Raw genomic sequence first — 26,115 nt, 5'->3', positions numbered from 1 at the left:
GCCACCAATATGCGACTCAGCATGATACTAACCACATAAATTAAACAGTAAAATTTTTATAAATGTCTTTTAAGTTTAGTAATGGTATTCCACAATACCAGTATTGTTTGCCTCCATGTGCCACACTTTCATGTTAGCAATTATGAGCTTTAGTGACAGTGCATCAGTGGATTGCCCCATGAAGCCATTCAGCACTGGGGTCAATCAAATTTCACATTGTTGCCAAAAATAATTCACGAGCGCTGGCAAAAAAGTGATTAATGTTTGTTTTTGTGACATGTTTGAACTGTTTAAGGAAGTAATGTTTTTTTTTTTTTTTTTTTTTTTTTTTTTTTTTTAAAGCAAATGGCTGAAGCATAAAGGAAATGAAAAAAGGCAGGGACATTTGGGAATATTAAAAAGTAAGTTTGAGACGTCTGTGGTTGAGAAGCTTACTCCGCACAATAGTTACTACATATTAACCATCTTTCATTTTCACCTTTAACCTTTAAAGGTCCATGACTAAAAGTGCTAGAGAATATAACTGTGAACTTTCAACATGTCTAAGTTTTCATTGCCGCCTTGGAACATATCACGAAACGTTCCTAAAAAATAGTATAGTTTTTTATTGTGTGTGTGTGCGCGCGCGTGCGTGAATCTATCTAGGCTGTGTATGGTTACCATAGTATCGCCCGCACCCTCCCAGGCGCATGTGAGGCGGCCGCAAAGTTCAACTCCTCCTCAAAAGACAGGGTTGCTTTTAATATTTAAACCCTGAACCAAAGGAGAAACGTTTCTTTCAAGTTATTAGCTCCATCTTATAGCAGTCGTCATTATATTCACAGAGCACACACTATTTCTATCGGATACTTTTTGACAATTATGCGACGGACTGTAACTTTGAACGGACCCTCGCCTTGGGGTTTTCGACTTGTCGGAGGACGGGACTTTAGTACACCGTTGACGATTTCGAGGGTAAGAATCATTATAATTTAATCAATAAATTCTTAATGTCCAGTTTCATGCGTTACGCGATAGAGTGAGATCTAAGAACAGGAAAAGCGACCTTGCGTCCGTTACTTATAGATTATATGAACGTTAGCTAAAACCCAGTATAAACCCAAATGCATCATTCTTCGTACACTACAATATGAAAACATAGTTACAGTTATGTAATAACAAATAACGTTAATAAACTGCTCTACGTAAAAGTTCGAAAAATTAATGAGTTTGCGTTTCAGTGGGCCATCACGTAGTCGCCCCCCCCCCCCCCCCCCCCAACTACTTAAAGTTTATTACAAAGAGTTGACGAAGAAGAGCAGTTGAAAGGGTTTCGGAATGAATTAAATGGGTATGAAATATTACGTGAAACAGGAAATCCGCAAAGTCTATCATTTTCCATGCAGTTGTGGTTGGCAAAATAATCCTAGGCTCAGTAAGAATGCGATCTGCCGTGCTGTCCAGTTTTCGTTTTGGAGGAGTGCAGTGGGCTTTGTTTTGAGCTATCAACTGCAAGATATAACCTATTATCAACTATTTAAGGAAAATCAAATCTTAAATTTGGATATTCCCTCTTTTAATAGGCCTATACCCAGAGAAACAGCAGACTAGACTGGAACAGTCACTGAGGTTGACTTTGGTATTTTATGTTGGTCTGTGAAGCTGCCGGAAGGTTCCAGGTGTTGTGTCAGATGCTGCTTGAATTCCCCACACCTACAGTATAGGGTGTATCTTAAGTGAATGATTTCGACCGATCAACAAGACATACTCCTTTTTAGAACTGATGACTGCATTCCCCTTCAGAGTGTAATCACACACCGCTTTTGTGATGCATCACCGGTTTGCTGTTATTGAATATAGTTGGGGGTTAATAAGAGCTGCATTGCTGGCCATCAGATAGCTCATGTAGTTGAACTAATGTTTCTGCAGTGCACAGGTGAGTCTGTTCACCCTGAGAGCTGAGGCAGTGCTTCCATTGGATGAGTGAGTGAGTGTGTGGGGCGTGGGCAGCATGCTGCTCTCTACCTGTCATACTGGCTACTTTGTCATGTACACAAAGTCCTGCATATCATGCTTGTCTTCTAGCTTGCCAATGCATGGCTACTGGATGTGACAATTTGGGGATGCAGGACTATATATTAGCAAAGTGAAAGGGACAGCCTATACAAATTGTTTCCTCACTGGAGTTGTTCAGTCCACTGTTACCTCTGCTACATCTGACAGCCTAGAACTCTGCTGAGCAATGAATGACGAAGAAATCAAATGTTCTCAACTTTTTGCTTAATTTTTCCAAGATGATGAAATACATCTGGCACTGTGATGGATATTTCCATCTTTTAATAGGGCAAGTGAGTAAACACACTAGTTATCAAAGTCCCCAAATGTTTCCAATTGCAAACACTATCAAAGCTCTTTTTTTGTATATAATTTGTATATGTATTTGATCTTGCTAAAATAACAATATTGTATTACTTTGGATCTATGGTTCATGAATCTTAGATATATCAACAGGAGCCACCTAGCTGAATAATTGTGAGAGCAGCCCCATGTGTATTTACTAAAGGTTTCCATCAGCCATGCTTTATCGTAGGGTTAAGGAGGCTAAACACTCAAGACTCTGAAAGATAAGGTCATTACATTTTGTTGCCATCACTGTTCTTATCTTGGACTTGTATTTTGTGTCTTGGACCTACATTATTAAGCATGTCTCATGTGGAGACTCTCATATGCCCCCTGAAAATAAATGTAGTAACAGCTCCATTGAAGCAGACAACTAAACACTTTTATTTAACCCCTTTTGTGCTATGTTGTGTAAATAATATTTTTTTGTCAGTTCTGTATGCTGTACACTGTAAAGAGCTTATACATTAACTTAAAGTTACACTTATTCAAATAGTCACATACATTTCTTATTTTGTTTTCCTTTTCAATAATAGTTCACCAGAAGATAAATAGATGCAGTAACTAAAGAACAAAAATAATTCACTTTCTGAACATGTTTGATACATAAGTCAACTGACTAGGCAGAGACATCATTTACATTTTTTATTGAGCTTTGTGTCAAATCACAAAGAAAACATTACTACTATATGCATTTTTTGAATTTATAGATAAAGGTTTAAAATACTTTGCCAGTCAGCTTAAGGGACTGAGAAGGGGTAACCTTGTTAAATCACAGAAGATGATAGAGGTGATGCAGCTATCGCCAAATGACAAACTTTGCCACCCACTGCCAGGAACCTCAGAATGCCACATTGTATGCAAAAAATATTTTATAGCTACTCACAAATCAAAACTTCAACCAGCAAAAGAACAGGACACACACACCACATTGACCTGGGAAAGTTGTGAAATCATTTTGGAGCCATTTTTCATTCCCATGTTAACCGAAATTGCTGGCTAGACCAGTTTAACAACCCTTATCTTCCCGAAACCTAATTCTCCCCCTCCTGTCTTCAGTCCACTTCACTTCCCTTGGTGATGTCGCAGGGGAAATTTATTACATCCGAAGTCTTCCTCTACTTACTCTGTAATGGCATGTGCTAACACTAGCACTTTGCCTGCATTGTCCTTGGACCCATAAGCCTTGCGCTTGTCACACAGCCACATTCCAAAGAGCCATGTGACACTGCAAAATGAGATTTAGTGGGGGTCTCTTTGCAAAGCAGTTTCTTTATTTTCTGCTGGACAGATTGAAGAAAACACAGGCTTCCTCTAGCAGCATTTGGAAACTCTGTCCAAACATCACGATGGCCTTCACTGGATTGATGTTTGGGAGCAGGTCAAACTGCAAGGCTGCCGATGAAGCTTGTTACATCTTCCTGTGAAAAGACAGGGCTGAGAGAAATAAACAGAGTTATTCATACTGGGCCCAAGTGAATCAGCATTCAAAGGCATGGCACATTTAAGATGAGGAGGTATGAATTCTCATTAAAGGTGGAGCCAATCTGTTCCCTTGCCAGCTGCACACTTTGTGATATCATGCAGATTTTTGCAAGAACTGCAGCAATGAAAAACCATGTAGGGTTTAGTTTCATAGCAACTTGTTGAACTCCCTGCACACCCCCCCTTCCACTGCAATACTCCATGTCAATGTCTTTGCTATGGTTTCAGTCTTTCATACAGAGGACCAATATAAATTTTCTTCAACTTAATTTGAATAAAGGTTTTGTCTTCGCTTTGAATAATGCCATTAACTTCAAACAGTGTCAAAACACCTCTAGGATCACTAATGAAAAAATGACTAATGGGACCTGTTAGACTAAATTTAGCATGCATTTAAGTAAAACAGACCTTACATAAGAGTGCCTAACATATTATGGTATGATATCTTGTGCTTAAGAGGCTGTCAGTTTGCATACTGTGCAGTTTTTGTCTGGGTAGCTTGGTCATGTTTCTTTGCATTGCAAGACTGCATAATAAATGTTGATGTTATTCTCTGGAAATTTGCACTTTATCTAGGTTTATATGTAATTTCTTGTGGTATTCAAAACTGTGATGTTTTATGTTTCACTCTAAAGTTTCTAAAGTAAGATAATGCAATTGTCTCCGACTACACTGACATCATATACTTAAATAAATGTAAATAAATGTCTCCCACTACATTTATGAAAGTATTTAATTTAGTGAACTTTAAATGGAGTTCATATGTCACTTATGTTCCATAAATATGACTAATAGTAAATGTATGTTTGGTAGAAAAGCTTTTTAATTATAGAAAATTACAGACATTGAACAATAACCTTATTTACTCCCACAAGAGTTTAGTTAATTAAGTGTTTATGAATGAATGTGAATGTGTGAAATTCACTGTTTTTGGAGATTGTAGTGAAAGTCATATGAAGTGCCTTCCTCATAGGCAGACTATGTCTGTCTATATATCTGAATCTTTAGGGGCTTTTTTCAGCTGAATAGAAAACCTAAAAAAGTGGATATGAAAAGTAACCTTAAACATTTTTATCCCTAGGTGGTAACAGTATTTTCTCCATAAACACCATTCTTCACTTGTGGGTTTAAAGTTATGATTTATTCACAACTTACCCACGATTATGGTGTCATCCAAAAAGTATTTATATCATGCCACTTCAAAATGTTGTTTTAACAACCAGTTGCACTGGATTAGTTTCCAACAAAAATATTCACTATCCAGCTAAATTTAAGGAAGAAGGCAATGCATAAATTGACTCATCTAAGGGAGACTGTCTCACTGGGCCTCTGAACAACCTGATAATGTACTTAAGTTTGCTGTTTGCAATGGTATGGAGAAGTTAATAATGAAAAATTTGTAGGGAAATTTGTCATATGTAGGGAACAGAGGGTCATATCAATGAGACACCTCCGCAGAGGTGGCTGTCCTCCAAGGGCTATTGTGGAACCAGTTGAAAACAGTGCTACATTCATTGGTGCAGTTATTTACAAAACCTGTAATATAAATATGCCTTAATCAAAACACCTCTATTCTCAAATAAATTCAATATTATTTCAAAATAGTGGTATCTGTGTTTCAACCTGTTAAACTTTGATCTGTTAACAAATTCTATATAAATAATAGCCACTAAAATCTTCAGAATTTGAACCAATTAAAGACAGTAAAAAACATTATTTGTAACAACACAAACATCACTATGTTCCTGTTTTCATCACTACAAAGTAACTATTATTCCTATAAATGAGTTGTAAATGTGAACAAAAACCTGCTTTCTGTATGACAAATCAAATGGCAGTCAACACTGTACCAATTGCAACACAATACCTTTTGCAAGAGGACAAATTTCTCTGGCTTGACATTGCAACTGCCACATTTGGCAAAAGTTATCACTTTGCTAGAATGGCTTCCAATTAAAAGACCTTTTCAAAGTGTTATTAATCAGTGCTTTGATGTTAATCATTTATCTCCTACTTGCTTTGCCTCAGGTCTGAGTAAATCCCGTGGATTCACTCATAACCATGCTTCAGGTTCCAGGCACAGCGGTATTTGGCTTGGGTGTGGCACTCCCTCTTTTAACTTCTCATTTTGTTTGGCTTTTGTTAGATAACACCTGGGAGTAAAGCAGCTCTGGTGGACCTGTGCCCTGGAGACACCATCTTGGCCATCAATGGGGACCGTACCGAGACCATGACACACATGGAGGCCCAAAACAGGATTAAGGCCTGCACAGAGGAGCTCATCTTAGATATCAGCAGGTACTGACTCAAAGCATCTCTCTCCATCTAGTCTCTCTTATGCAGATATACCCTTTTACCCTTCATGAGAAGTGACAGCTAACAGAGCACACAAATCCTCTCGGAATTTGGACATGATATTCAGCTTTGAGAGTGGCACAAAAATGGAAAGTCCGGGCACCACCAATTATCATTCAGGTTGTCATGAATGGATACTGGGGTCTTTCACCGTTTCTTTTTTTTTTTTTTTGTGAATCAGTGCTTCGTACTGGAGGCTTTCATGGACTTTCCCTTCTGACTATTTGAAATTTCTCCAATATTACTACAACTGATGTTTTCAGTGTTCACAGCATTAATCAGAGCTCCTCTTTGTATTCAGAAATACAGTGCATAGTGTAGAAATGATCTATAATAAAGGTTTTTGGGAATACTGCATATGACTCATGGTCCTGGGGACGAAAGCAGCTGTGTAAGGAGTTGTTAAAACCTCTGGGTCCAGTGGAAATAATTACTGCCAAGAGGCAGTTCTACTTAGAGGTTAGAAGCTTGAAATGCAGCCTTGTCTACATATAAGACAAAAGTCATAAGACAAAGACAACCAGACATCCATTGTGGCATCCTGTTTCTAAACAAAAACAGCAGAGTAATAACCTTTTTTTCACTTCAAAGAGGAGTAAATTCAACAATGTCCCTGGAACTTGAAAATTATTCCTGGTAAGTTGTTATGTGGAATTGCAGTGGAATTGAAGTTGACACACTCTTTTTTTCCTCAAACCTATCCTAATCCATGACATAAGCAAGATTTACCAGGAAGCATCACATGTTCATGTCGTACCTTACCATATTTGGTGTGTTTACTCAGAAAGCTACCCTCTGCATACAAGAAAAACCTTGACCTCTCGGAAAATCTCATATATCACACTTGGACGCTAAGTAGTACATTCACGTAGGAGTATTATATTTATTTAAGCGCACACAAGATTAGGCTTTACTAAGCCCTGAGCTGGAAGAACTTGGAAGTACTGTTTCCCTCAGTAGCCACAACCCATAAGGAGGTTTCCTTTTGGTTCTATCTGGCCACATAAACCTAAGTCTCTCCCTTTAATCAGTCCTGAGCCATTAATACTGCAGCTGCAGTTGCGGGTGCACTCCACATCACATGGAATTTAGACCATGAGCAAAGGTATTGATTCAGAAATATGCAGTACCTTATTGTTTGCCTTCAAGCCCAGCTGATGTTATATCTCTTTTTTAATGGTCAGTGTGATACCATTTAGAGAAGAACATCACATGACACCACTGGAAAAGCAAAAACAAGGTCCCCCATATCTCTTGGTATGCGACCTTTCGCGTTGGCTGATGAGTTATTTCTCTTTGGCCACGCTTCTGGGCCGAGCGGTGAGCTACAGAGATAAAGACCTTCACGTTCCAGTCTGAGCCGGCTGCGTTTAAGAGCCAAGGGAGGTCAGTAGGGGTTGGATTGTTTAGAACATTGGAATGGCTTCAGCACACCAGATTTTACTCTTCTACGTGCATGGCTGGAAGTTCAATTACACAGTCCAAGATCCCTACTAGTATTAAATTTCCTGCTTTAAAGAGGGATTTAAAGAGCCTTTTTATTTGGTAATTAATTTATTAGGTTGCTTGTTGCTTGTAGGCATAAATTGTGCTAAAGATAAAACTGACAACAAGATTTATGACAAGTTCTGGAGAATGTCATTAAAAGTGGGTTGTTCTGCTGCAGATAGAGCAAACAATTTTGCTTGATGAGTACCAACAATTTTTCTGTTTAAAGTAACTATTAATATTAGTAGTCCCTGGTAGTCCTGACATAAACTGTGAAACATAAATATGTGTTGTTACAAAGCAGCTTGCTAAACTTTATTTTTTGAAAAAGATGAAAGAAAGCAGAATGCTAAGCAGGACACCAGTATGGTTTACAACAGATTGCCTACAAAGCACGGGAACTGTCAAAGGTCTGGAATTTTCTGTAGCTGCCTCTGGATGAATATATGAGTGCACACTTTTTTTGCTAACCAAAACTATATTGACTGCTGACGCACTTTCTGAGTTGTGATTCCACTGAATCCTATTTTGTTCATAAGGCACTTCTGCATTGTGTGGTATGCTTTTTAATAATAATAATAATAATAATAATAATAATAATAAGAAGAAGAAGAAGAAGAAGAAGAAGAAGAAGAAGAAGAAGAAGAAGAAGAAGAAGAAGAAGAAGAAGAAAAATAATAATGAGATAATAATTTACTGGAATTTACTTTAACTCATGCGGAATCTTCCAAAACATTTTAAGTGATGCCGTTCCCGCCCTACTGTGAATTGTGATTGCATTTGTGCTGTCTTGCATAAATTGTGTTTTGTCTTAGAAATGTGAAGTGTAACTTAACTTTTATTCATAACTGCTATTCACAAGCAATTTTCCGCCTCCAATATCACAATTTTGTGACTAACTAGTCAAAGTGATTAGGGAAAATAAGAACATTTCTACACAAATTTAATCCAGAATTAACAAGAAAGTAGTTAGATGGGTAGGATGAGTCGGAAATCACCCTGCCTCAGAATCAAGGAATGTGTTATTAATACACATTGTCACACAGCCATGGGAGGAGAGCGTGAACTAGCATTGGGTTTGTCTTTTTTACAGGGATGAGGTCATTCTTTAAGCTTGGCTGCTCCATTTACAGAATGGCTGAGATATCGCCTCTCAGTGCAGCAACGTAGGGGCAACACAAAAACCATATCTCTCTCACAGAGTGCTGATTAACGTACTTGGAGACTGTTCCGAGCTCACCTTTGCAAGTCATAAACAGAGGTAAACAGGGTAAACAGAGATGGCTCACCCAACAGCATGCATGCCTAAATGCATCGCTTGCCAGCATGTTCTCATCCTCTGGAGCTCTTTAGCAAAGATATGGAGCAGCTGTTGGAAACAACCCCCCACCCCACACCCTCCCGACCCTAACCACTCCTCCCTCTCCTCATCGTCTTGGTTTCTCGTGAAAGAAGCGAGCCGTGGCAAATAGACAGATGGCGATTTGTTTCCACGAGTGGCTGGCACTGTCTGAAGGAGCCGTACTGGGCTGGCCAGCCCAGGCCAACTGAATCATAAGATCTGGAAGTGTGAGAGTCCAGGAGCACGAGAAAAAGAGAAAAGTAAGTGGCAGTGACTCATGCATGAGGAATTAAAAGTGTGGATTTTAACACAGTGAAAGACTGCATGGAGACAGAGGGAGGGAAACAGATAGCAAGACAGAGGGAAAAGAAAGGCATGGGAGACCTCTCTGAAGCTGTTCTGTGATGGTGGTGCAGGACACATCAAAAGAACTATGCAGTCAATGAGAAGGTTACAGATGATTGGACACCATTGATCTTGACCATGTGCTGACAGATGACTTGTTAGCTGAACTCCTCATTCTGCAAATGAGAGCCCATTAGTGCTCCTCCAATAGCTGCTGGCTGAACTCAAAACAAATTGCTTCTTGTCACTTACTTTTTAAGTTAGGTCACAACTGACATTTTAAAGTGAGCAATTCTGTAGGCACAGTTGAGCAAATTGTAGTATGTGGCACTACCCTTTGAAGATCTGTAAGTTCTACGCTGCATAATACATTTATTTGCATTACACTGCATATAGGTTATTTATGCAGACACAGAAAAGGCAACTTTTTAGCTTAATTCGGAGACCTGATTTCACCGTAATATTAATATATTAAATTAGTTTTGTTAATTATCCACACTGGAATCATCCCTTCCTACTGGTGACTACTGGAGCACTATCCCTCAAATTATAATTTTCTAGTGATGGCAACATCAGGCACAAGGAACACAAAAAGCTCGAGAAATACGAAGGGCTGAGAGAAGATCTGAAAATGATGTGGAAGGTGAAGCCAATAGTGGTCCCTGTGGTAATCAGGTAAACAGGTATACAGGGGCTGTGACCCCAAAACTGGGAGAATGGCTCCAGCAGATCCCAAGAACATCTGAGATCTGTCCAGAAGAGTGAAGTCCAGTGTGGTCATTTTGGCAAGGTCCTTATTGCTGTCTACCTGGAGGGTTTCAGCACAAATCCAGCACTATGAGACTGTACACTAAGTGGAAGGAGGGGGACTGTGGACTAATGAATGTCAAAGCCATTATCCAGGATGATACAACCAAGATCCTGGAATACATCAAGATAAAGGCCACAGGTGATAAAGTGCTTAGTGAGTACCTCAGACAGCAGAAACCCGAGGAGCATGGAAGTGAGGAAGAACAGAGACCTTCATGGGAGGAAAAACTGCACAGTATGTACCACCAGCAGATGGTGGAAGTGGCTGATATGGAGAAATCCATCCAATGGCTGGAAAAGGCTGGATTGAAAGACATCTCAGAGGCACTGATCATGGCAGCACAGGAACAAGTGCTAAACATGAGATCAGTAAAGGATGGGATTGACCACACCAGGCAGGACCCCAGATGCAGGCTGTGCAAAGATGCCCTTGAGACAATCCAGCACATAACAGTGGGATGCAAGATGCTAGCAGGTAAGGCGTACATTGAATGCCATAATCAAGTGGCTAGCATAGTATACAGAAAAATCTATTCTGAATATGGGCTGGAAGTTCCAAGGTCTAAGTAGGATACACCCACAAAGGTGGTGGAAAATGACCATGCTAAGATCCTGTTGGACTTCCAAATACAGACAAACAAGATGGCAATGGCTAACCAACTGGACACAGTAGTTGTGGACAAGCAGCAAAATAGGTCCGTAGTGATATATGTGGCAATCCTGAGTAATAGCAACATCAGGAAAAAGGAACACCAGAAGCTTGAGAAATACCAAGAGCTAAAGGAAGAGATAGAAAAGATGTGGGGGATGAAGGCAACTGTGGTTCCCGTGGTAATTGGAGCACTAGGGGCTGTTACCCCCAAACTGGGAGAATGGCTCCAACAGATACCAGGAACAATATCTGAGATCTCGGTCCAGAAGAGTGCAGTCCTGAGAACAGCTGTGATACTACATAGGACTCTCAGGCTCCCAGGCCTCTAGTAGAGCATATATATTCTCATAGCATATTCTTCATAGCATATTCTTATAGCATCATTAATTAACAAACTTATTCCTGTCTGTACAAAAAAAGAACACATCTGCAATTTCAAAGTAAACTAACCAGGAAATAGTAGGGGAACTCACCAGAGAAATAGTGTATAATGGTAGGCCTTTCTTTAAAGTGAGAGACAGAAAGAGAGGTGAATATTGTCACATGAACATATCTCTTCCCACTCATTCATTCACTGTGTGTGGGCTCATGGGTTGCCAGATCCTTGGCTAAGATTAAGACCGATAGTGACATAGAAGTGTGTTGCCTTCCATTGTCCTGCAATAACCCTCCCCACTCACAGTGACTTAATAGATGGATGATAGGCCAAAATGGAAAAAGCAAAAACAGTATGCTCCATTGTAGGCTGTCACTTGGTGAATATGAGAACATATCTGCCCACTCTATCAGTTTTCCTCTGGTTTATCAAGACAGAACTTGATATTGTCTGAGAACTCATGTGTCCTATTGCATCCTATTTATGTGACATTGGGACTGTAGACTAGTATGGTAGAGCATGGCCCAGCGTTTAGCCATTTTATTTTTGCTCTTTGTGGCTGGTCATGTTTAAAATAGATATGCATCTCATTTCACTGTTGGTCCACCATGGGACAAATCCCTCATAAATCACATTATATAGTCCAACACTCTTAAGTTCCTGCCTAGTGGCTTGAGCCACCATTCTATGAAAAGGTAATCTCCACTTGCCAATCATAAGCACATAGGCACAGAGCCACATTCAAAACCCACACCTTAGCACTTATTTCTGAGCCATTGCCTCATCCAGCTGCAGCAACACCAACACAGAAGGCAGTGATTTCATCCACTGCTGGTAAAGTTTCCACCACCACTGGGATCACAGTGGCTTCTTTGTTACTTCGCTTCTTTGCCTGTTCTCATGTAGGTGCTAACGAGTGAGTGGTGGCAGATGGAGAAGGAGAGTCTGCTTTGTTCTCCACAGATGCTACTGTTCTAGTGGTTGTCCACTTGGCCAAAGGCTGATGTCATGCCACTGACCTTTGTAGGGGCTGGACGGTGGCCCAGAGAATGGTGAATGGAGGAAACGTCTGACCTTTCAGTGTTTGGTCATAAGTCTAGTAGATGAACACAACATCTTTCATGGCCTTCCCTCACAAGTGCCTACCCTCATCTTACATGACATTCAGCATCAACTGATGTCATGTATTTTTGTTTTCATTTTAGTTTAGAAATGAATTCAGACACTTCAGGGCTTAATGAATGTAACATCTTCTGTTTATTGCCAGGAAGTGTCAAGTACTCTAAAAGTTTTAAACCACCCAAGAAAGGTTGTAACTCTTGGAAATAAAAGTTGTCCTTGCTGTGCAATGACAAGTTAACAAGTGGGCTGAACTAGCACATTACCACATTCTGATGTTTCGCATGTAGCCATGTTTCGCCGGTGCCGGTGTTTCCATTATTACCCTGTAAAATATAGATATCCAATGTGCCTTAATTCAAAATTTTCAAGTTTCTATACCTTAGAACAATTAATACATTTGTTATCTTACAAATCTAAGATTATGTTTCCTTTGTAACCGATGTTCCATTTGGTGTAATTATGTGAGAATGGGTCATACATATCTTGTTTTCTCCACACATTGTTTCATTGTTTGATTTCTGGGGAATAGTTCCACTGCACAAGTGCCATTAAGCAAATTTCAGAAAACTTGATGAACTGATTGATGAACTAATTATTTGCATCAGCCTGTGAGATTGCCGACACGTGGTTCCAACTATAGGCAACGTGATGACCAACACATTTTGATGCACTGTGATTTGATGTAATGTTGAAAAAAAAGTTATTTAGTTAAGCTTGAATTCATCATGCTCAGGCTAATATGAACAATTGTTTGAGAATTTTGTTGAGGTTGGAAGTGTCAAGTGATTGACTCATGATATTCTGGAATAACTATTTTGGTAATAACTTCATTTAAAATCTCCAGCAAATAGCTTTACCAGATATATGAAATAGGAGCTAGATCAGTTTCTGCTAGACTGGATAGACAAATGGTTCACCTCAGCTGAATTCCAACTACACTTTTACTTTTTAGGTCTGAAAAGAAGAGCTTGTCTCCAACTGTAATAGAAGACTACAGGACAACCCCATGTACAGGAGTGGTGGAGTCTGAGTCACAGGTATGAATAGTACTTGACTGCACACAAATCCCATATAATTACACCTCATCAGTGAATATGCCACATTTAATGAAGTGTTTTATCACCTATGATTGACATAAAATATGGCACTAATCACTGTTTTGTGAGTGCAGACCACACCAGTTATTGATTACAATTTGATGTATGCAAAACTCCTGTGGTAGTTGGGCTCAGCTTGGGCACAGAAAGGTCAGATCCCCTTTGCTGGTGATCCAAGAGTGGACTTACGTAGTCATGGATATGAGGAAGGAGTTGTGTGAAACTACAGGGTGTGAAAATCTGTGACTAAGAATGGAAAAATCCTACATTAATGTTTTTAAGCAGATATGCTTTCAGGACCTTTTATAGAATGCTGCCATCGTGGTTATCTACTGTTATTTGTAGTGGCCAGAAAACTAAATGGAGTCAACATATAAAAAATGTAACATCTGCTGAAACATATAACCCAAATGAAACCTTATGTTGTTGAGGGGTCATATGTTTCACAATACAAGCTGCATTTTCATAAAACCCTTGCGTTTTTAATTGGTATGGAAGAGCTAATTGGTAGGACCAAACCACTTTTCAAGCATAAAGCCAATACCTCACCATCTGCATGCTCACTGCTGAGAATACCTATTACAATAAGAAACCTTAGAGAGATGGTGGTAGTGATTTCTGATTTTTAAAAATGTGTATGTTTTTTTTCTCAACATGAGGTGATAATTAGACAGGTAATTCTATTAAACCCCCAAACACCCACAGAGGTGTTCAATGTGGATTCCCACTTAGAGAACATTGTATTGTTTTAGCAAAGTCCTGGCTGTTGTCCTGATTAATGTGAGGAAATACCAAACTGGAGCAAGGGGAACCATCAGCACATGAAAAACTGTAGAGACATGCCTTCTAGCAGTACCTCCATGACCATGTAACCTGAGAAGTGCTGAACATGCTGAACTTTGTCTATGCATTAACCCACAAGAGACACTTAAAAGGGCTTATCCGGTTCTCCTCACTTTTAAGCTCTTTAGATATTGCATAAGCCAGGGTTTTGATGACACTACTTTTTTAAATGTTCTCATGAGAAAACTAGACACTTCAATGATAAACACACGAGAACAAATGGGGTCTATTCTGATAATACTGTAACATCTTCTCTGAAGATTTTATGTAATAGTTCATAATATTGACAATAAATGATTGAAAGAAGCGATAATTTGTCTATTTAAATTCATGAGCTCTGAAATGCTGAACATGATCCTGGAGGTTTTTTTTTATTTTTTAAACAGCATTCCAGTATCCAACGATGACATGATTAGTGATCCATGTGTCTGGCAGCCATTTTGTTGGGAAATGAGGCAGATGCTCACAACTAATTTTGAAATTTCCATTTGAACATGACAGATACATGAAACCAAATAGGTTAAGACTCAGTGGCCATGTGTTGTAAGCCCTATAAACTGTGTTTCAGTGATTTCTGTAACAGATGTATGCCTTGTGTTGGTTTTTAAGATCATTGTGGTTTTCACTATAACAACTGGAAACTATGAATACTGAGATTCTGAAAGAATAGCATTCAAACACACGTCATTTTTGTCCCACTGGAAGCAGACATAGCAAAGCTTGCTGAAAGCCAATTTTTTTTCAGAAACCATTTATGACCCTGGACAGTTTAGGTCAATGCATAACTGAGAACTGTATTTTTTTATTACTTGGAATTCTTGTTACCTTACAGGGATAATATGAGTTTGAACCTTTATAAATAGATTAAGCCCCCCATGCTGAAAGTCTGTAACATATGGATCTTGCTTAATGGCACACATATTGACACGCATATTTGATAATACCTACTATGCTGCTGTGTTATATTTTTAATAAGGAATCTACACCATCTTACTCAAGTGCATTTCTTTGTTTGGAACCTAACTTGCTGTTTGACTGAACAGTAAGAAATGGTATTTGGTCATTTCAATAATATAGAGTCCAGTAATGATTCTCTCATTTCATTTTTGATAGGCTTTAGTAAAGTGGTCCTTTGTGGTTTGGAGAGTCCTGTTTTGTCATTCTTTCATAAAGTGCATCGCATTGGTGTTTGTTTATTGTGATTCTAATAACCAACCTCAAGAATAGTAATTAGCTACTAGCTGCTAATCCACAGACATGTGTAAATATTTGCTTTGGTTTGGAGGTAAGAATACAGCATGCTATCATTGTGTCGAGGGGGCTAGGAAGCTTTGATGCTGTACACATTGGATCAACCCGGCCTAGCTGGCCACTCTTGTATTGGGAATCAGCAGAAAGTAATCCTGTTTCTATTGTGATAATTTTTGATTTTTTTGCAATTCACTACGCAAAAAGCCAAATGCCCCAGTCCGGTATATTAGCAGCAGACATTTGGAGTCAGTGGGAAGGGGGTGTGTAAAATGGAGTGTGAGAGGGTAAGTTCTTTTTGTCTGTCAGCATTGACCATGTGATTTCAATTACCTCCTGCCCCCACTACTGCAAATCCCGAGTCCATCCCTAGCACACCGTGAAGCACAGTATAAACAGCTATAAATCTGGAGGCAGCTTCCCTGCAGCCTTAATTAATAAATGTATGCTTTGCTGGAGCTGATTTATTCAGAAGACTCCTGTGGCCCCAGCTGCCCTTGTGCTGCAGGACCAGCATTAAGAACAGCCATCCACTGTCTAAGTGCTCTGGCTCAACACAGACTCACCCAGGACCAAGAGCCTTGCTTTTCTACCACTGTAAAACAGATCAGTGAAATCTGACAATGGCTGGGATTCATGAGCATACACAAGCTCTCCTCATAAATATTTGCCCATGCTCCTTGGGTGAAGGGGGGATACTAGCTTGAGCCATTTTTTCTGCAAAATAGCACACTAAGATATTAATGTATACTGAAATGCAGCTTGACTTCTGAACCAGTCCAAACATTTTAGAAGGACTCTGCTCTCCCTGAAGAAACCACACTTTTGTGTGAACTCTGTATCGCCCATAAGGCTGTCAAGTTACATATTTCCTGAAGTGATAGAGCATGAAATGAAACCAGCAAATTGTTGTAGGAGTAAACTTCAGCCAATGCTGCTATAAACTTATTTAGGATCTACATGTACCAAATAAATGTAATGAGTCTCAGGGCATAACCGAAGTTTGTTATTAAATGAATTGCAAGCATACTGTATATTTAAAGGCAACTTCAAAGTCAGCCAAAAATGATGGGTTCTGAATGGCATTTTTATAAGCTATGCACCAGATGTGCTGACCAGTAAATCTGCCATCTTCACAGCATCGATTCCTGTAGTATTCATTACAGACAGGCAAACCATAGACATATTTAGACTGGTAGTGGCTCTTTTTAGTGGAAATGATCAAGATATTTTTATGTTTAAAGTTCTGTGCATTATACACAGACTGTATGTACTGCTCTGAATAGTCCATCATGCTTATTTTGCAGTGCAATGCTTTGGAGTGATGCTGGGATCCTTTGTTATTCTTTTGCTCATGTAGTTTCATTAAACCTGGTCCCAGCATATCTGTTCTCAGGTTTAGTCTTGTCCAAGGTGTCAGGACCTATTAGAAATTTTCATAAAATAACTTCACCACTAAAATGTTATGTTGTGCTGTCAACATATTTAGTCAGTCCTAAATTCATGACTTGAAACCAGTCTGGGTCCAGGTGTCTGATCAGCTAGAGGGATATTGTCTTGTTCTGCCTCTGGCCGTATTGGTTTATTGCTTTCCCTAGTGCTCTGCATGTCCACTAACAACAGCAATGTTCTCTTTTGTTCTCCGGTTGCTTCCTCTCTGTTTTTATCCCTTTCTTTTTTTTTTTTTGATGAAATACCTCTTAGCCAGTAGGCTTCTAAAAACATCAAACCGATATGTCTTTGGCAGATAATAATAATAATTATTAATTTTTTTAAATTAGGTCTCTGCACTATACTTCAGCATGACTCTCTCTCTCTCTCTCTCTCTCTCTCTCTCTCTCTCTCTCTTTCTTTCTCTCACTCTCTCTCCATTTTTCTCCCTGTTGTCTTTTTAAGATGAGTTAATTAATTTAGCAGCTCCCTCCATAGTGTCACAATCCCAGAAATCTCTAGACTCTCTAGAGTGATGATGCTGTAGTCTCTAGTTCATTCTGTTACCCTGTTTATAGAGTTTAGACATGTCATAAAAGGAGGCATTAACTGTATTGTTGCCCTAGGAACACTGTAGGTTTATACAAAGGGACTGGGGATCTTCCACTGGCACACTTACAAAGAATGATTATCTCATGAAGAAAACAGGGAGGAGGAGTTAAAGAATGGTTGGCAGTTTCTTCCTAACGTGGAAATGAAGTGATAGAGAGAAATAGAGTGAGCAGAGGAGGGAGGATTTCTAACATGTCGTTTGCATGGTCACTCTCCAATGGCAAAGAGGTACATATCTTTTGACATGACAAAACAGTTGTGCACTTTTGCTTTGATCAGCTGATTCCTTTAGTCGTGCAGTGTAAAGAAGGCTGAATGTGAAAGCACTTTCTCCTCTTCCTCAAATCAAGCTCCATACTGTGCTACTTGAGCTGTTTACATAAGAGTGAATTATGTGCTTGCAACAAAATACCAGCAACCTCTGTCCTTGCCAAGTAAAAAGCACAAAGAGACCTTATCATATGAATGGTGAGTTAATCAAAAAAGGCTACAATTTGTCACCAAAGCCTGAGATTTTTGATTTTTTGAATCATAACTGTCTATGTTTAATGGTAGTTGTCAGCTGCATATATGGAGGGAATGTGTGTGAACGGCAAATATTTACATACCCCTCTAAGGTTATTACAACTCTGAGTGAGCTGTTTATGATGCACAAGCCACATTTCTATCTGCCTGAAAGTCTGGGTTTATTATCTATGTGGTAAGGTTAGGGTTATGCAATATGCAGTGTATTGTTTATTGTTTATCACATATACATATTTTCTAATAGCCAAGTTAAAAAACATTTTAGATAGTGTTTCCAACACTGAAGTAGCTGATAGGTTATTTCTAAATATTGTACATTAAAATCAAATTCATTAAACAGAGGGTTTTATATGGCTAATGACCTAGTGTTTTTCCTTGCAGAACTTCCGTCCAATCAGCAGTGGATACAGCACTACTTCCAAAAGCCCATCCCCCAAAAGCCACGTTCCTCATGTGCCTCTTAACAATGGCAACTCAAGACCTCTGCCACAGTACAACAACCCAGCCGGCCTGTATGCACATAACAATGGTAACACTGCCTTACCCAAACAAATGGCTGGTCTCAGCCTCAGCTCTCCACACAGGTAAGCCAGTGATATCTCCTTTGTGTTGAATAGTCCTCTACACACAAAGAAACGTGCACACACACACACACACACACACACACACACACACACACACACACACACACACACACACACACACACACACACACACACACAGAAGTGATTGGTAAGGTGTACCAATGCAGTTAGAGGCTACTCATTGGACTCCAGTGAAAGGACTGCCATGTGCCTTGTGTTTTTGCTGGCCATTGTCATGTCTTGGTGCCTCACTTAGATTAGTTTCTTCAGTTGATAGACAACCCTTGCAGTTCCTGTTATGTGACATCTACCAGAGAGTGTGGCTTTTCACAACACACTGGAAAAAAGTCTTGAACTAGGGAAGCAAGCTTCAGTGTTTTTTTCTAGTCGGATAATGGAAGAATGCAAAGTCTGCCCATGGTTTTGTGTTTTAATTGTTTGTTTATACAATTTGTATGAAAAAGCAATCATACTATTATATTAACATAATTGTTCACATTTGTTGTTGAACATATGCTAGTGTTTAAGCAGTTGTGGTTCCCAAAGATTCACAAACTGTGTGGGTAAAAGTGGTCTTGAGAGAAGAACTGACATTTAAAAAATCCCAATAATTCCAGGAGTTCAGTCCTGAAAACTGGTCCTTTGTTATGTACAAATGGTTCCTAATACAAATGCTTTTGAAAGAGCACAGAGTAAAAACGAGCAGAGTGATGCATAGTTTTTGTTTACAAGGGCAATATAATTCTATGTAATGTAGTCGATTCTATGTAATGTAGACAACTTGGGCTAAAGTATTTGGAGTGCCTCTACTTTGTGATGTCATGGATATACATTGCTTTGCTCCTGCTGGAGTATGCTGGGAGATTTGCTAGGATTTGCTGAAACCTTCCTTCTGCAACACGTCAGACACCTGACTGGCATCTTTTCTTTCCAAGTCCGGAACCACCACTACATTCTCCAGGCAGTGGAAATGGTTTTGACGTAGAGTCTGATGTGTACAAGATGCTACAGGAGCATGAGGAGCCCATGTCGGCACCCAAGCAGTCCGGCTCTTTCAAGTACCTACAGGGTATGCTGGAGGCCCAAAATGGAGGTGAGCCCTCCTTACTCTGCCCCTTCACCTTTGATCACCTTTGATTTGTAATGTAAGTTGAATTGTTCCTGGGAATAAAAACCATAGTTCCTTTTCTGGTACAGTAGCCTGTTAAAGGCTCAGTGAAAGAGTGTAATAATAATAATAATAATAATAATAATAACATTTTTATTCATAAGTGCCTTTCAAGATACCTAAGGTCACTATACATACAGTAAAGGTGCAAAAATGATAATATGAGAAACAACAACAACATAATGCAGTACAATAAATTTAATTAAAAATACAGTAATTACATAATTGAGAATCTAAGATGAAAGAAAAAGGTTTCCAGCTGCTTTATGAAAGGTAGGAGACAAGTACAAGCACATAGATGAGCAGGGATTGTGTGAACTTCTCAAGAGTTTAGGACCTGCTAGGCTAAAAGCCAGGTCTCCTGTGGAGCCTAAAGCAAGTTACAGAGTAAATGGGCATGGGAAGGTGAGTGAGTGAGTGAGTGAAAGAGGAAGAGGCAGGAAGGGAAGAAGGTGCTCAATCATACAAGAGCTTAAACACCAGAAGTAGTAAAGCCAAAGTCAAAGTCAAATGTATTTATATAGCGCTTTATACAACAGCCGTTGTCACAAAGCAGCTTTACACGTGTCTGAGTCCAAGCCCTCAGTGAACAAGCTAAGGGTGAACAGTGAACAGTGGCAAGGAAAAAACCCCAGAGCATGAGGAAGAAACCTTGAGAGGTACCAAGACTCAGGTGGGGGGAGGTGTTATCCTCCTCTGGCCGTCAACAGACACTACAATATAGAAGTACTTTATATTATATATGGAACTGAATGGGTAAGCAGTGTAGATGTCTGAATATGGGAGTAATATGTTCCCATGGTCTGGTGGTCTGGTGCAGGAAGGAACCCTCACAGCTGAGTTGTGTACATATGCCAAATTTCTTAAACTCTGTACAGGGAGCACATAGAGGACAGCCCTGTAATAATCCAGTGTAACGATAATAAATGCATGGATAATAATCTTACTTCTTTATTGAGTGTGAAAGAGAGAGGTACAATTTCTTAAGATGAAATAAAGCAGTCTTACTGTATTTAATGTGGCAGTCAAAGGATAGTGTAGGATCTAAAATCACGAACCAAGGCCAGGGAGGTTGTAACATCTGGGATATTTAGTGTGTGCTGCATAACTTTCTTAAAGGTGTCTTGAGAAGCAGTTAGTATCACATGTGATTTAATATTCTTTTATTTAAAAAAGATGGAAATGTCACCCACACTTAAATGTATAATTCTAGTTTGTGCAAAGCATTGGATATGGTGATGTTAGCTGTCAGTGTGAATGACTTTATTTGCTTCCGTGTAGACAATACTCAACATTGTTTCATGACTGTAACACTGCTAATCTCCTATTAATAGCTCACAGCTGTTAAAAGAGATTAAGGAAGAAGGGAGCGTAATTACTTGAATAAAAAAGATTTTTATATCTACCCTTCTCTGACTCTTTCATTAAAAAGAATTGGCTTGCTTTGCCAAATGCCTGCAGTGTACTGAATGATTAGACTGCTCCCTCTCATTGGAATTTGATGTCAAAAAGTCATATTTCCTTTGGTGTTATTGAACGAAGGATTGCTATCAAAGCTTTTCTCTTATGTGTCCAAAACTATAATTAATATATTTACCATATGTCTTTCCAAGTGAAAAACATAGCACACGTCTCTCTAGCAGCAGCACCGTGTCTGAGACCCCAGTTTCCCTTTAGTTTGTGTTGTCTTTCTCTCCAATAAAAGTGATGTATTAGACTGTATTTGGAAGCACCCTATGAGAACTGACACAGGGGGCCAAAACAGAGGATACTCGGAATACAATCTTCGGCCCTACAGTCTAAAGACTTCAATCTATCATATTTGGAGTTCCTTACTGGATAGCAACAGACAGCTTTCCATTCTGAAGTTATGAGAAATAAATAAAACTTAAGAAACTGAAGTTGAACCTCAAGAACACGTTTGTATGATGAGCTTAGGGGGTGTTTAAGAAAAAATGTGAGACAAAAATAATGGTTGTTTGCTAAAAAAGCTCCATTCAGTGAACAGGAATTCCTGAAGATTTTCTGTCTTTGAACTTGAGTGAGTAAGAAATTGGGACTCTGTCACACCTGTACCATAATTGTGTTTGCCAGTGCTCAGCCTCTCTTCCTGGTATGCAAGAAAAAAAAAAAAAAAAAGTAAATTCTTCTCAACAAGAAATTACTTAAAGCAAAACAAAGTCAAGAGACCTGGCAGACAGGAAAATTTCCCAACATAAATGCAACAGTGGTTTTCAAGTCATGCCAAAAGGTCCTAACTTAAGTACAAAACTGCTTTAACGGGACTGGGATCAAGTGTTTAAGTGTTTAATTATGTGTACCTGGCAACAGGTGCAGGCAGTCTGCCCCGAGGAGTTGTTCTGAGCTGCTCAGAGTTAGAGAACCCAAACCTGGTGCTTCAACTGTCACATGAGCACAAGCCATCGTAATTCCTATCTGTAATTGTTTCACCTCAATGCAAAATTTTCTCTGCCAGCAGCAGTGTTATTTCTGTAATTGCCGGGGCTCCTTCCCTTCCAAGGCTTGGCACTATAGTCTGGCCCAAAATATGGAGTTGATGATGGAAGGAGTCTGTTGGCAGTCCTCCGTCTAGGGCTGGCTTTGTTCCACAGGCTCTGCCAACTCACAGGCACCTGTGATTTCAGGCCACTCCTTGCTGGTGAATGGTGACTACCCAGGGAGTGATGTGCAAGAGGCATTAAATTTGCTGAGCTCCTTTGGAGGGTCAGCTGCTGAGGCTGCTCCTTATTTTGAACCAGTCTCTGGAGACTGAGTTTTAGCTTTGCTCAGGACCCAAAGACTTTGCCAGAAAATCTTCTTGGCAATGCTGTTTCCCATGGTGTGCATGCTTGCTAGGTTGGACACAAGTCATTTACTTTTGTAGAACTTAATTAATTAATTTAACTTAATTAATTTATATAAATTAATTTAACTTAATTTAACTTAACTTCTTACCAAACGAAGCATATTCCAACCTATTCCCTATGAATGGACCTTAAGGGAATTTTAAGTTGTTGAATTTGTCAACTGATAACACTTTTTGTACTTTGTGAAATGGTTTAATATTTAAAATAAAATTATATTAGATGACACCGGGTAAATGTGGTTCAGAGGAGTTTAAATGCCAGCTTTACCACCTATCTTCTGTGAATATCCCTTGTTGAGGATGATCAGAGGCAAGATCCCCTGATTCCAAGGAATCTACCTTAGAAAAGCAGTTTCCATTCTTTTGATATAAGGTCTGTTGTTGCTAATTGTGCATCTTTGTCATGGTATGTCGGAGTATTGAGTAATCTCTGAATGTGAGGCGTTGTGTGGTCAATTGTGTGAAATGTTATGACTGAAAGTAGAAATTCTAATGTTGTTTGTCAGTTCAGAGAGTTTAATTACCATTATGGACTTTGTCCTTGTCTCACCTCTGCTTCCAATTTCAGGCATTTCTCCAACAGACCGACCTGGGTTGAGGGGCGTAAGATCGCCAGTCAGGTCCCCGGTGTCTAAGCTGAGCAGCCCTGTACATAGCCCCATTAGCCCACTCGCTGGTTTACAACAGCTGCCCCAATGTACACGCTGTGGGAATGGCATTGTGTAAGTATTGCTCTCTGAGCAAGTGCTTCTCTGTAAGATCTCCCAGATTCAGTACACTATTAGTCTGCAAATTCAAACAATGTTATCTTTACTGTGACTTCTAAACTCATGTCACCAAAGGGCTTAGGAGGGTTAACTTTGCTCCAATCCTAAGTCAACTCAATCAAAACACTGACAGTTAGAATGGGATTCTCCTAGACCTTTACTGAAAAAATTTCCTGCAACACACCGATTTCATGTCTGCATGACTCATGTTCTTTTAACTTATTGGCATCCTACAACTCCACAACACAGTAGTGCCTGAGATAGCAAGTCATGGTTCACAAATTATGAAAAAACAGTTTGTTTAACCACAAACAAGCAGGGACACGTCCACCACACCTTCTTATTCTGCAGTAGAGAAAAGAAATCCACATATCATGTGTAATTATAATTCTCCTGTTCATGCTTGCCCATGGGAATAAAGCACTTTGGGTTATAGGTAAATCCCACTCACAATGAGCAAACAGTGATGTCATTTCATAAGAAACAACCAGGAAAGTGCAGCACAATGTGACCATTGTAGAAGGCCACATGGATAATAGCCAGAGGTGGATTATGTTAGTATCAGTGGGTAGGAGAAAGCCCTTGGCCGACACTGCAGTATGGTGAATTAAAGGGGATCCATGGTGAATCATGACAAGGTTGCTCAGATTCTGTTGCGAATGTGTGTGGTCTGTGACATGTAAGCTTTCACATGCAGCAGTGGCACAGAAGATCAGTCACTGCATAAGACCAAACAATGCATTTATTTTATGTCATGCATCAGTTACCAGCAGACCATTAACATTGGAGGATCCTAAGCATTACAGACTGGCTGTTTTTTTTTGTAGGCACTAAATAGTATTGTAGTTTGCAAAAAAAGGTAAATGCTGAATCGCATAGCTTATTGCAAAACACACCACAAAATCAGAGTGAAAAATTGTGCACTTACAACTGTCAATTATTTTGTGTTTGATGCATGAGTGACCATGAAAATCATATGAGCTATACCTGATAAGAGGAAGTTGAAAAAGCTTAGTGTATCCTATGCAATGCATTAACAAATTAAGATACTGCTGGCTTAGTGCTCCTCATACACATGTCAGGAAGTAAAAGAACCACATGACCAGCATCCCATGAGCCTGTGTACCATTTATATTTGTATATCATTTCTTAGGGGTACCATCGTCAAGGCCAGAGACAAACTTTACCATCCAGAGTGCTTCATGTGTGATGACTGCGGCCTCAACCTCAAGCAGAGGGGCTACTTCTTTATTGAGGACAACCTGTACTGTGAGACCCATGCCAAAGCCCGGGTGCAGCCCCCCGAGGGCTACGACGTGGTGGCTGTCTACCCTAACTCCAAAGTGGAGCTGTTGTGATCACTCCTGTAAACCAGTGGTTGCCAATTCCAGTCCTGGGGATCTACTTTAACACAACTGCATCAAATCAGCTGGCCCAGCTGTGCTAGAGCAGGATGAATGCGAATGTGCAGGGCCCCAGGACTGGGGATTGGGAACTGTGGCATAAACACACACACACACACACACACACACACACACACAAACACACACACATCTGTGCCATTCACTTCACTCTAGCACTTGGAAGTGATTCAGTCCTGTCAAGACAGAGTGAGGCCAAAAAAGGAATGTCTCTTACCAGCACTCTCTCAAAGGCTTATTTCAATAATGTCACAGCTACTTTTGTCACATTGTGTCATGTGTGCTTGTTGCCATCATCTTCACTTTGAGTATAGTCATCCAAGACCTTTTATTTTGTACGTCAGCAGCACGCTTTTTTTGTGTGTAAGATTCTTTCCTCCATGCTGCACAAAGGTTTGCTTAAACAGGGACATTTAGTTTCAGACCTAGAATGCAAAGAATACCATAACATTGTCAGATAATTATACTAATACTTTTAGCTCTGTGTGTGGAAGTGGAAAGAAAGGTTTTTGCAGTGTTTTTTGTTCATTTTTTTCTGAACTTGCAAGGAACAGATACGAAGGAGGCCATAGGGGGAAAAACAAACAAACATATATATATATATATATATATATATATATATATATATATATATATATATATATATATATACATATATATATATATATATATATATGTATATATATATACACACACACACACACACACACACACACACACACACACACACAAGTAAAAGCCAACTGGTGGACCTTTGTGGGAATATGTAGGATATATATTCATTTGCTAGAAACTAATTTGTTTTATTTTTTAAAAAGATAAATATACAGTATGCTTTTGGGTCTGATTGAACATCTAATTACTGCCAACTATATCAACCAACTCAAACATCACTCAGTGAATCAGAGGTAAGAGACTTTGAAATATTTTGGTTTGCATGTACTATAAATTATCTGATTTATTTGAAGCTCATTTACAATTTCTCCATGGTGTGCTTTATAGATTAAAACTCTATTTATTATGTCAGTTGGCCTTGGTCTCATGACATTATTTAGAGGTTTTCAGTAAGTCATTCCTAAGAAAAATGTTTTGTGAAAAGAACTAGCATTCTTTCCGTTCATTAATAGAGAACTGGTAATAGAGAATATATCAGAAATGCCATCAAAATGGCAATACTTGCTATGTAAATGATGTGAAAA

The 26,115-nt window shown here is 39.3% G+C and overlaps 1 protein-coding gene across 1 annotated transcript; it reads left to right on the top strand.

Annotated features, from left to right (window-relative positions):
• Nucleotides 1-707: 707 nt before the first annotated feature.
• On the top strand, nucleotides 708-24,932 carry pdlim4 (PDZ and LIM domain 4). The gene is made up of 7 exons (XM_027010999.2): nucleotides 708-954; nucleotides 6,011-6,162; nucleotides 13,307-13,391; nucleotides 18,492-18,694; nucleotides 19,630-19,787; nucleotides 23,297-23,450; nucleotides 24,649-24,932. The coding sequence occupies exons 1-7, from the start codon at nucleotides 862-864 to the stop codon at nucleotides 24,851-24,853; spliced, it is 1,050 nt and encodes a 349-aa protein (XP_026866800.1). The 5' UTR covers nucleotides 708-861; the 3' UTR covers nucleotides 24,854-24,932.
• Nucleotides 24,933-26,115: the final 1,183 nt, after the last annotated feature.

This window comes from Electrophorus electricus, chromosome 6, assembly GCF_013358815.1.
Source record: "Electrophorus electricus isolate fEleEle1 chromosome 6, fEleEle1.pri, whole genome shotgun sequence".
NCBI lineage: Eukaryota > Metazoa > Chordata > Actinopteri > Gymnotiformes > Gymnotidae > Electrophorus > Electrophorus electricus.
This window is presented reverse-complemented; position numbering and strand designations above follow the sequence as displayed.